This window comes from Mytilus trossulus, chromosome 4 (assembly GCF_036588685.1).
Source record: "Mytilus trossulus isolate FHL-02 chromosome 4, PNRI_Mtr1.1.1.hap1, whole genome shotgun sequence".
Lineage (NCBI taxonomy): Eukaryota > Metazoa > Mollusca > Bivalvia > Mytilida > Mytilidae > Mytilus > Mytilus trossulus.
In genome coordinates, this window is record NC_086376.1 from 95,382,398 (window position 1) to 95,393,925 (window position 11,528).

The following is an 11,528-nucleotide window of genomic DNA, read 5'->3' on the forward strand; positions in this document are numbered from 1 at the left end:
CACAAAACAAGTCTGTAGCACATAGTTTTGTAAGACAAAAATGATTTTGTTATGACAGAATTGAATTTTGTACAAAACCACAAGCGTCCCATTCGGCGCCCCGTAGGGTGGGAATCCGGCTTACATGTTTAATTTTATGTGTTACATATTTGTTTTTCATTTTTTGTACATAAATTAGGCAGTTATTTTTTTTTGTTTGAATTGTTTTAAATTGTCATTTCGGAGTCTTTTAAAACTGACGTTGCGGTATGTGCTTTGCTCATTGTTGAAGGCGGTATGGTGACCTTTAGTTGTTAATTTCTATGTCATTTGGTCTCATGTGGAGAGTTGTCTCATTGGCAATGATACCACAGCTTTTTTTATGTTAACTCTTCAGATGGATACAAATCGAAATACATCAAACAAAAACATAATGGACGTGACATGCAGGATACCTGTAAATTTCAACAACAAGACACTAAGTACAGATCTGAAAGTACTCGCAGTAACTCACAGCTAATTCAAAGCCAAAATTATAGACATATGAGCTGAGATGAAATGACATCCGAAAGTTTTTGTGTGTTTTGTTTATGATTTTATTTGACTGGCACTTTATCTTTACCGGAAAGGCAATTTCGATGTACACAAAAGTCAAACAATGGTTTTAAAGGCAATCGAGAAAATACATTCTATTATACGAGGGTGTGATACACGTTAATACAAGACATAGTTTTATGTCGATAACTTTTTAATATTTAAAAAAGAGACATATTTCTAATGTGAACTAGAACCCACCCATAATATAGCAAACTAAAATATAAAAATCATGTAAAATAAATAAATGATAAAATCTGATTAAGTCATAGTAGGGTCATACTAATAAAACAAAGGATATATATTAACAAATTATATAGTGCCTTGGGACAAATGTGGCTGATTTGTAATGACATTAGAATTTTATCTAAAGTTTTGTCTATACTAAGCGTCCAGCCATCCACAAAGATCAGATAAGCAGCAAAGCCTGCAGAAATATTACAAGCGAGCATGTCAGAAGAGTCAGTCCTGGTGGTGGTGAGCATCAACTTATATCACTGTACTGCAGGTAAGATTGGAAAATTTGATTTAATGAACACTTTTATCCTTTAAAACTATTTTGAAAAATTATGCGGCTTTTGTGTTGTGAAATATTTAAAGTCAAAACGTACTAAGTTGCTGAAAGTTTTATTTATCTTGTGAAAATATGTTTTCCCTATATTATGTCAATTACATGGAGATTCAAAAGGAATAATATCATTGTAAGCTTAGTTGCGGGTGGTACCTCTTGTCTCAGTACGTGTATGTTCCATGTACAAATAGTTTGACTAGTATCGAATATGTTTTTTATACAATACAATGGTGTTTATCACAAATCACATTTTAAATATAGTGACAAAACGCCAAATAAACAAAGTTCTGAAAATGTGAATACTGATTATACAGACAACAATTGCTCATCTGAATTTCACATTAATCTCGCATGCAATTCATATGAAAAATTCATGTGATTCTCACCTGAGACGAACTTATGAATTTTACGTGCATTTTTCACATAAGTTTTACGTGAACGTTACAACCATTTAAATGATATTCGAAAATTATGATTTTTTTAAATTAATTTATCTTAGAAATTCACGTGAATTCGACGTGAAATAAATTCACGTGAAATTCACTTGAGTTTCTCATTAGATTCACGTGAAACTCACATGCATTTGATTTCACGTGAGTTTCACGAATACGCTCGTTTGAGGTGAAATTCACGTGTATTTCATGTGAGATTCACATAAGTTAAATATGCCTGTGTATAACAGAATGGCCGGTGTGATAGAAGCTCGAACTGTTCAAAGCGTAAATGTTCGTGTTTACTGTTCGTATGTTGTTTTGTTTTGGTTCTTGCAGCTTTAGCTGTTTGTTTTTTAAAGGTATATTTCTTTGCTGTTGCATAAAATTACATTGGTTTCTTTCCTACCATTGTTTTTCTTTTCTAAAATTGTCCTTTTTATTTCTCTGAATTTTTATTTAGTACTGACAATTTCATTATTTTCCTTAATATAGCAATTATATATTTTAGAAACAAAACAGTTAAAAATTATTAGTTGATAATTTATTCGTCAAGGCTTTATAAAAGTGTATTTTTAAGCAATAACAGATATTCAAGTCTATTTTTCTCGTAAATATGATGTATCAAGTTTAGCTTTAGGTTATTGTAGGACTATTATCACAAGATAATCCGATTTATTTTAATACACCGTTTGAATATCATGTCAGAATTTATAATATACTTAACTAAATCCATCCATACAAACATACATTTGTATACTACTTTGTATGTTTACGTATTAGGTTATGGTTTAATGATGTTTATTTTCTTGCTAATGATTAGAATTAAAATGATCTTTTAACAAATGTACTCTTAAATTTGGTATTTTGGATAAAAGACGTTAAATATATAAAACGTTTTTGAGCATAACAAAATATAATTGTACACAGAACAGTCATACACATCCAATCTAGGTCTACTTTGCATGATCGAGCTGCAACCTTAACTTTAGCACAATCATAGTATACTTCTATGAACCCAGAACTTATATAATTAGTTATTAAAGGTAGCAGGATTATAACACCGTCTGTAATATTTGAATCATTTCATTGCCGCAGCACTGGCACATGCTTGTTATTGTGTTCTTTTTAACTAAACATGTATGTGTGTGTGTGTGTCTGTCTCTGTGTAAGTCGGTGCACTACTTATTTATTTATTCATATAATTCTATCCAACCTTGCGTGCCTATGTTCGTACTTTTTGTGGCAATTTTATTTTTTTGTCGAGCCTCACTGGTGAGTCTTTTATATACGAAACGCGGATCTGGCGTACACATTTTTAACCTGGTACATAGGAAGGTTTATCAAAAAAGTAAAATCACAAAAATACTGAACTCCGAGGAAAATTCAAAACTTAAGTCCCTAATCAAATGGCAAAACCAAAAGCTCAAACACATCAAACGAATGGATAACAACTGTCATATTCCTGACTAAGTACATGCATTTTCTCAGCGGTATATAATGGCGGATTAAACCTGGTTTCATAGCTAGCTAAACCTCTAACTTGTGTGACAGTCGCATAACACTGTTTATTTTAATATCCCAGAATGTTTTCTTCTTTTTTTGATCCCTTCTCTATGCAGAGATATGAATGTAACTAAAGTGTACAGTTTTGTATATCAAAATCTGTGAGTCTCAGAGTATCTGTTGATTAAACAATGTATGATGAAAAAAGTATTGCAAAATAACTCAAAATCAATATGGCAATTTGCTATATGGAATCTCAAAAACAATTCTAAATTTTCATGTTTGTGATATCTTGTTTTACTGCCTTTTTTAATTTTTAATGTGTAATTAAACATTTATTTTACTAAAATATTTGCTTGATCATGTTGATAAAATGACACGAAGAGATTGTGTTGATAGGCGAATGGCCTGAGAGAATACATGACATACATGGTTTGACAATACTATTACAACTCATACATATACATATGCATTAACGCAAAACTGAGGCCAACAAGAACATATCTAAGATTATTTAAGATAAACAAAATCACAACAAATTAGATTCCATTAAAAGCCCGACAAATGATTTATATAACATTTTACTACCTAATACTGGATGCTTGTGCATAAACATAAAAGTTAGAGGTCAACGAGTACATGTTTTAGATGTCTTATATCCATTTATTACACATTAAGTACCATCAAAAGCTCGACAAATATCATATTATTTTCAATAGTCCTTTTCAATTAAAAAAATATGTAAAACGTTGTTGATAATTACATCGCATTACAATATACTCCATTTTAAGATATCTATGGAGATGAATATACCTTACCCCTCAGTTCCTGAACAGTTTTGGAGAGAGTTGTTTCTCTTATCAGACAAATCATTTAAACAATATAAAGCCCAATAAGACAGACAGCTACTTTTAAAGTATTTGTCATGGGAATCCAGAATATACCTTTTTTTCAAGACTAAAACACACACAGAAGCAGTTAGGTATTGTGATCTCATATTCTTTTATAGTGCGGTATTTTAATTTATAAATTTGATAATAAAAATGATTTGACTACAGTGAGTATGTTTCCCTCTCTGGTACTTCACTTAGTTCAAGTAAAAATTGAGAATAACATGTCATCATCCTCTCTAGTGCTTCACAAAGGTTCAAAATTACAATTAAAAGTATTTGAACAAAAGAATATAAATGCACGAAATATGTGTACTATTCCTTAATTTCTTAAAAGATTTTATTTTTTTAATATTTTCAATCTGTTATTGTTTTTAGAACCCTAAAAAGAAGACTTTGTTACTGAAACATCTGAACGTATACCATGGCTTCTAGCACATCCCTACAGGCACACAAATATAAGTATGGATTTCAAAGGTCCAAAGGAAATAAGTTTAAATGGTATCTGATCCTGGCTATCAGTATTGTGTTTGTTGTATTGGCGGTCACTGTCATAGGTCTGACGATTTACCTCACGAGCGAAAACAACAAAACAGGTACGTAGCATAGAGGTTACTCGGCTACCTTCTATCTCACAGCTTGGATTCGAGCATCATGGATAAAATATGTATAATGCTGTTTGTTTTTTTAATTTGCTAAAAGTTTTAAAGTTTTATAATGCACTAAATCACCGAAAGTTCAGTCTTTTCAATATTTCTTTGTGTGTGACTATCCCATATATAATCATACAGTCAAGTGATTTTAAATTGACTGATCTATTGGTGGTTTATATGAGTGGTATAACGTTTGCTTAACCGACAGATGGTCATATAAATGGTTTAATATTTACTGTACGCAGAGAGGATCAATTTCTCTGAACATTAGCACCATTGCTATGTATAGAGCTTATGGCTCCTTTCAAAAAAAATATGTTAATGTACAATATATTTCTTCATAACTTGTCCTAACAACCACATTAGATAAACTATGAATTATTTGTTTTTTGCTTATGTTACTAGTTACATGTACGTTATGACCTCTTGTTAAAACACCCATGTACTTTGAAATTCCAAGTAAAAACACCCATGTTTTATTTTTGTTAATTAACAGGTGACAAAGATGCGCAATATGATTCTGGAGATGAGGACACAGGTATGACAAATATATTATAATGTTTCTCATAAACGAAAAAAGTAACATTTTAATAGAAATTTTTAATGGAAATAATAGTTGCTATTTTTCTTGTTTGCAATCTTCACGTACGTACTAAGACAGTTGTTTCATGTTTAAATCGGAGTGGTTTTATTTATAATTGAGATATTCTCCATACCTTTTTACATGTAATGCAATTTTTCCTTCAGTTTCAACAGCACAAACGGTATCTACAACTTCCGCAACAACTAGCCGGAGTAGCGTCAGCCAAACAACGCAAACGATCACAAAGTCTTCAACAGAAAGTCCAACTACTATAAAAATGACTTCATCAACTCAAAAGACAACTCCCGATATGTTGACTACTCATCAGTCAACAACTTTGATATCTTCTCAACAGACAACCACTGAACCGACTACCCAACAACCAACCTCAACCACACAACCGTCAACAACTGTAAACACACCTCTTTCTACCGAACAACAAACAGATAGAAAAAGTACTTTTTCAACTCAACAAAGTACCACAGAAGTGATTTCGTCGACTCAGAAAGCTACAATTTCAACAGAACAAAGAACAACAGATAAAATGACGTCATCAAGTTCACAAACAACCGACGAATCATCAACAGTCCAATACTCTACGTCGAATGGTCCGGTAGTGTCAACCAGTGTGTCACCGTCATCAACAGTACAAGTCCCATCAACGGTGGATACAACAAGCACATGTAATACTATAGTTTTATAATTCTATCAAATAACATTCTTCACAATTTTAAAGCTGGCTAAAAAGCCTAATTTTAAGAATATTTTAACTTGACAACTTTTACGTGTTGCAAAAAAAGACATTTTGTTACAAACATGTTAATGCCGATAAAAGATCTTTTAGCTTATAATTATAAATTATGATATACAACGTATGAAGCAATCTCATTTGACGTATTCATTTTTCATTACAATAGCACAAGCGACTTATGTTGTTTAATTTTGTTTAAAAAGAAGCGTTTACTTGTTAAAAATATTTTGTCACTTTCATAACCAAAATTGGTTCTGACATGATCATTAATTTACTGCGGATTTCAAAACATTTCTTTCGTGTCATGAAGTATTAGTAAATAACTTGTAACATAAATGTGATAATGATATGCTTTTGATATTTTTGCAGCAATTGAATTATCTGGATATAATATCAGTAGCTCATCCCCATTTTTACTAACTTGCGAGGTAAAAAATATTCCTGGATGGATTGATCTTTTGATTTATCGTCACTATGGCAACAACCAATCAGGTCTGTTGGCTCAGATGACAGCAGGACCAATAGTTCCAACGGTTATTGTAGTCGATGATTCGCTAACTTTTTCAGCCAACCATCACAGCGATGCCATAACCATGGTATTGATGGCTCAAAGTTTCGAATGCAACCATGCAGGGACGTACAGTTGTTCGGTATCGTCTGCAACTGTTGTCGTGTCAGATGAAACAGAAATTAAAGGTACAGTTTTACGAACTCTCAAGTCGCAGCTAAAACTTAAAAAAAAAAAACACCTCTGAGACTTTATGAATAAAGAACAGTCAAATCCCAGCTAATCCATATAGAATGCTATAATCTTGAAATGTACAAATAAAGAACAGTCTCAAATCTCAGCTAATCCGTATATAATGTTATAATCTTGAACCATGAAGGGACGTACAATTGTTCGGTATCTTCTGCAACTATTGTCGTATCAGATGAAACAGAAATCAAAGGTACAGTTTTATTATGTCTTTAATTTCAACTTATATGTAAAGAATGCTGAAATCTTGAACTTTATGAGTAAAGAACAATCTCAAATGGCAGCTAATCCATACATGGTTCTTTTTTACAATTTCTTGTCTTCCATTTGAATAAAGATGATTAATAACTGTTTTATCTGATAAACAAAGAAAATCAAACGGGTGATCTGAGCCGGATAGAACAAAGGAGCTGGTATGTAAGCACGAAAATACACCACTTAATGGTGTTATTTGTCTTTTATAATTGGATTGTCTCCTTTGTATCGATTCTCCTTATTTACAAGAACTAAAGCATTTATGTAAAAGGAAGACCGTGCATGGGCGACAACAACCTGTATCTTATTATGAAAAAGATTTCTTATTTTAAAAACGTTGGAATATTTTTTTTAAAAACGCATCAAAAACAATTTAGATAATAGCAAAATGTAAACTCATTCTCTTTTTTATTAGTCGTTTCAGGACCACCGGAGATCTATTTTCCTATTGGGGTTGTTGAAGATAGAACAATGTCGTTGGACTGTATAGTAGAATTTGAGGGTACTTCCGGAGATATCAAATGGACATTTAGTCCGCCTGGATTAGGCAATATGTTTTACGACTTGAGTATAGATCCAGACACAAAAAATAGTTCTATGAGTTGTACGACTAAACTGGAGAGCAAATTAACTTTTACCCCAGGGATGTACGACAATGGCTCAAGCTTTCGATGTGAAGTTGTGAATGCGGAGGGTTACAATGGTGCAACAGTTTTACAAAAGACGGTTCCATTTTATGTGTTACATAGTAAGTTAAAAAAATAAAAACTTTGTAACTTTAGCCTATTTCATGCTATTACCCCTTTCACAGATATTATATTATTCTAATATGTTGTTTACCAATACTCTGTTATACTTTTTAGATTTGTAACAGCTAATTTTATTTTGTTATTTTGTTAAAACATCTACCGTTTTCTTTGAACGATGTAATTGACAAATTTAGAAATGATGTTGGATTACTTGAAAGTTAGTTCCGTTTTTTTTTAACAATGTGGTTATTCGATATGATCTTATTTCGTTTTTGAACAAATATAGGATAAAATTATTCTACGTTTACTTTGTTTTTGATAATTGCTTTTCATGTATCTTAGTTTGTATCGTTATGCCCCACCTACGATAGTAGAGGGGCATTATGTTTTCTGGTCTGTGCCTCCGTTCGTCCGTTCGTTCGTCCCGCTTCAGGTTAAAGTTTTTGGTCGAGGTAGTTTTTGATGAAGTTGAAGTCCAATCAATTTGAAACTTAGTACACATGTTTCCTATGATATGATCTTTCTAATTTTAATGTCAAATTAAAGTATTGACCCCAATTTCATGGTCCACTGAACAAAGAAAAAGATAGTGTGAAGCTCAGGTTAAAGTTTTTGGTTAAGGTAGTTTTCTGATGAAGTTGAAGTCCAATCAACTTGAAACTTAGTACACATGTTAATTATGATATGATCTTTCTAATTTTAATGCCAAATTAAAGTATTGACCCCAATTTCACGGTCCAGTGAACATGTAAAATGATAGTGCGAGTGGGGCATCCATGTACTATGGACAGATTCTTGTTATTTATTTTTTCATGAACATGCAATTTTATGTAAATTTGTCTTTTTATTTAGTTTTTCATGTATTTTTTTTTTGTAATTTTGTGTTTTATTTTGTTTTTCAGATTCAATCTGCACAAATCGTATTTTCGAGATTTTTAATCATCCTTATCAACCATGTGGGAAAATAATATATTGTTCGGAAAATGGAATACTTGTTTTTGAAATTCCGTGTCCAACACCTGGTTACTGCTATGATGCATTGCTTACTGACTGTGTTCTGGAAAAAGACCTCAGTATTTATAATGAAACCAATACAACGATTGGACCAAGCTCAACTGGTGCGCCACCTATCTCTTAACACTGGAGAGATGACATTCCAAGATAATGGAGAGTATGATATCATCATACCGGGATAACAGTCTGGACCTACCAATTTTATGGAAAAAAAACGAATTCAATTTTGTATGTTGATATAGCTATTTTGTTTTGTTTGTTTGTTATTAATTTTTTGTGGTTTTACTTTGCTTTCTATGTGATTTGTAAATGTTTTTGTGACATAAAGAGTACCTGTATTTAAAATGAATATTTCAAAGTAAATGTTTGAAAGGAGCTAGTAACTGATATATTAGTGCCTATAAAAAACATAAACCACGTAATTAAAGTATAAAACAACCAAGAATGAATCCAAAATCAAAAATAAAAGATAGAAACTGGCCTGATATTTATACTTTCAATTTAAGATATCATAAGGCCAGTTACTAAATTAATGCAAAACGACCTACCAGTGGTTTAGAGCTATAATGAAGTTAGTAACCATTTAGTTGTTAATCATACCATCGAGAAGTAAAGGACCTACTGTAAATCATAAGAGTGACTCTTTTACGTGAAGAAATTAGAGTCTGGAACTGTTAACCAAGTTTCTTTCGTAAAGTCCCCAATAAGTATTTTTTATACGTATTGCTAAGTTCCTCTCTTTCTCACAACTGACTTGTTAGCAATATATGGTAGACAACTCAGATGTACCTTATATTTTCAAATATTTCGTGCTAAAGTGTTTCATTCTTGGTTTGGTCGACTTAGTATAAAAAAGAAGTTGTTTTGTGATCGCCAATGAGACAACTCTCCACAAGAGACAAAAATGACACAGATATAGGTCACCGTAAGGGTTACGTTTGAAGACAAAAAAATAAATAAAAGGGTTTGGTATCTATTGCTGTTGTTAACTATTTGGAAATAGTAAATCCAGACAATTCCCACAAACATAGAGATTAAAATAAGATTATCGAGTTTATCAAACAATTATTGTCAAAAGACAATTCCAACATACATGGAGATCAAGATACCATTATCGGTTGTATCAAGGCAATTTTTATGTCAAAAGACTATTCCCACATACATGGAGATCAAGATAACATTATCGATTTTATCAAGACGATTTTTATATCAACAGACAATTCCCACACACATAGAGATCACGATAACATTATCGATTTTATTAAGACGATGTTTATATCAATAGGAAATTCCCACACACATTGAGATCAAAATAACATTATCTATTATATCAAGACGATGTTTATATCAACAGACAAAATTCACACACAGAGACATCAAGATAAAATTATCGATTGTATCAAGGCGATTTTTATATCAACAGGAAATTCCCACACACATAGAGATTAAGATAACATTATCGATTGTATCAAGGCGATTTTTATGTCAACAGGCGATTCCCACATACATAGAGATCAAGATAATATTATCGATTGTATCAAGGCGATTTTTATATCAACAGACAATGTCTATATACATAATGATCAAGATAGCAGTATCGATAGTATCAAGGCGATTTTTATGTCAAAAGACACTTTTAACATACATGGACATCAAGATAATATTATCGATTGTATCAAGGCGATTTAAATGTCAGCAGACAATTCCCTTATACATAGAGATCAAGATAACCTTATCGATTTTATCAAGACGATTTTTATATCAACAGACAATTTCCACACACATAGAGATCATGATAACATTATCGATTTTATCAAGGCGATGTTTATATCAACAGGAGATTCCCACACACATAGAGATCAAGATAACATTATCCATTTTATCAAGACGATGTTTATATCAATAGGAAATTCCCACACACATAGAGATCAAAATGACATTATCGATTATATCAAGACGATGTTTATATTAACAGACAAAATTCACACACAGAGACATCACGATAACATTATCGATTTTATCAAGGCGATGTTTATATCAACAGGAGATTCCCACACACATAGAGATCAAGATAACATTATTCATTTCAGCAAGACGATGTTTATATCAATAGGAAAATCCCACACACATAGAGATCAAAATAACATTATCGATTATATCAAGACGATGTTTATATCAACAGACAAAATTCACACACAGAGACATCAAGATAATATTATCTATTGTATCAAGGCGATTTTTATATCAACAGGAAATTCCCACACACATAGAGATCAAGATAACATTATCGATTGTATCAAGGCGATTTTTATGTCAAAAGGCGATTCCCACATACATAGAGATCAAGTTAATATTATCGATTGTATCAAGGCGATTTTTATATTAACAGACAATGTCTATATACATAAAGATCAAGATAGCAGTATCGATAGTATCAAGCAATTTTTATGTCAAAAGACAGTTTTAACATACATGGACATCAAGATAATATTATCGATTGTATCAAGGCGATTTAAATGTCAGCAGACAATTCCCTTATACATAGAAATCAAGATAACTTTTTCGATTTTATCAAGACGATTTTTATATCAACAGACAATTCCGACACACATAGAGATCAAAATACCATTATCGATTTAATCAAGACGATGTTTATATCAATAGGAAATTCCCACACACATACGGATCAAAATAACATTATCGATTATATCAAGACGATGTTTATATCAACAGACAAAGTCCACATACATGGAGATCAAGATAACATTATCGATTGTATCAATACGATTTTTATA

The 11,528-nt window shown here is 31.7% G+C and overlaps 1 protein-coding gene across 1 annotated transcript; it reads left to right on the plus strand.

Moving 5' to 3' along the window:
* Window positions 1-950: 950 nt before the first annotated feature.
* LOC134716403 (uncharacterized) lies at window positions 951-8,988 on the plus strand. Its single transcript, XM_063579388.1, has 7 exons — window positions 951-1,081; window positions 4,350-4,567; window positions 5,121-5,162; window positions 5,372-5,890; window positions 6,328-6,654; window positions 7,386-7,718; window positions 8,622-8,988. Exons 2-7 carry the CDS (start codon window positions 4,396-4,398, stop codon window positions 8,855-8,857), a joined length of 1,629 nt encoding a protein of 542 aa, XP_063435458.1. The 5' UTR covers window positions 951-1,081; window positions 4,350-4,395; the 3' UTR covers window positions 8,858-8,988.
* The last annotated feature ends 2,540 nt before the right edge of the window (window positions 8,989-11,528 follow it).

Bases quoted from the DNA above. Each gene is read 5' to 3' on its own strand.
- LOC134716403 (XM_063579388.1), top strand. From the start codon at position 4,396: ATGGCTTCTAGCACATCCCTACAGGCACACAAATATAAGTATGGATTT. The intron at 5,891-6,327 runs GTAATACTATAG...ATATTTTTGCAG, and splicing joins GGTGGATACAACAAGCACAT to CAATTGAATTATCTGGATAT. The intron at 7,719-8,621 runs GTAAGTTAAAAA...TTTGTTTTTCAG, and splicing joins TCCATTTTATGTGTTACATA to ATTCAATCTGCACAAATCGT.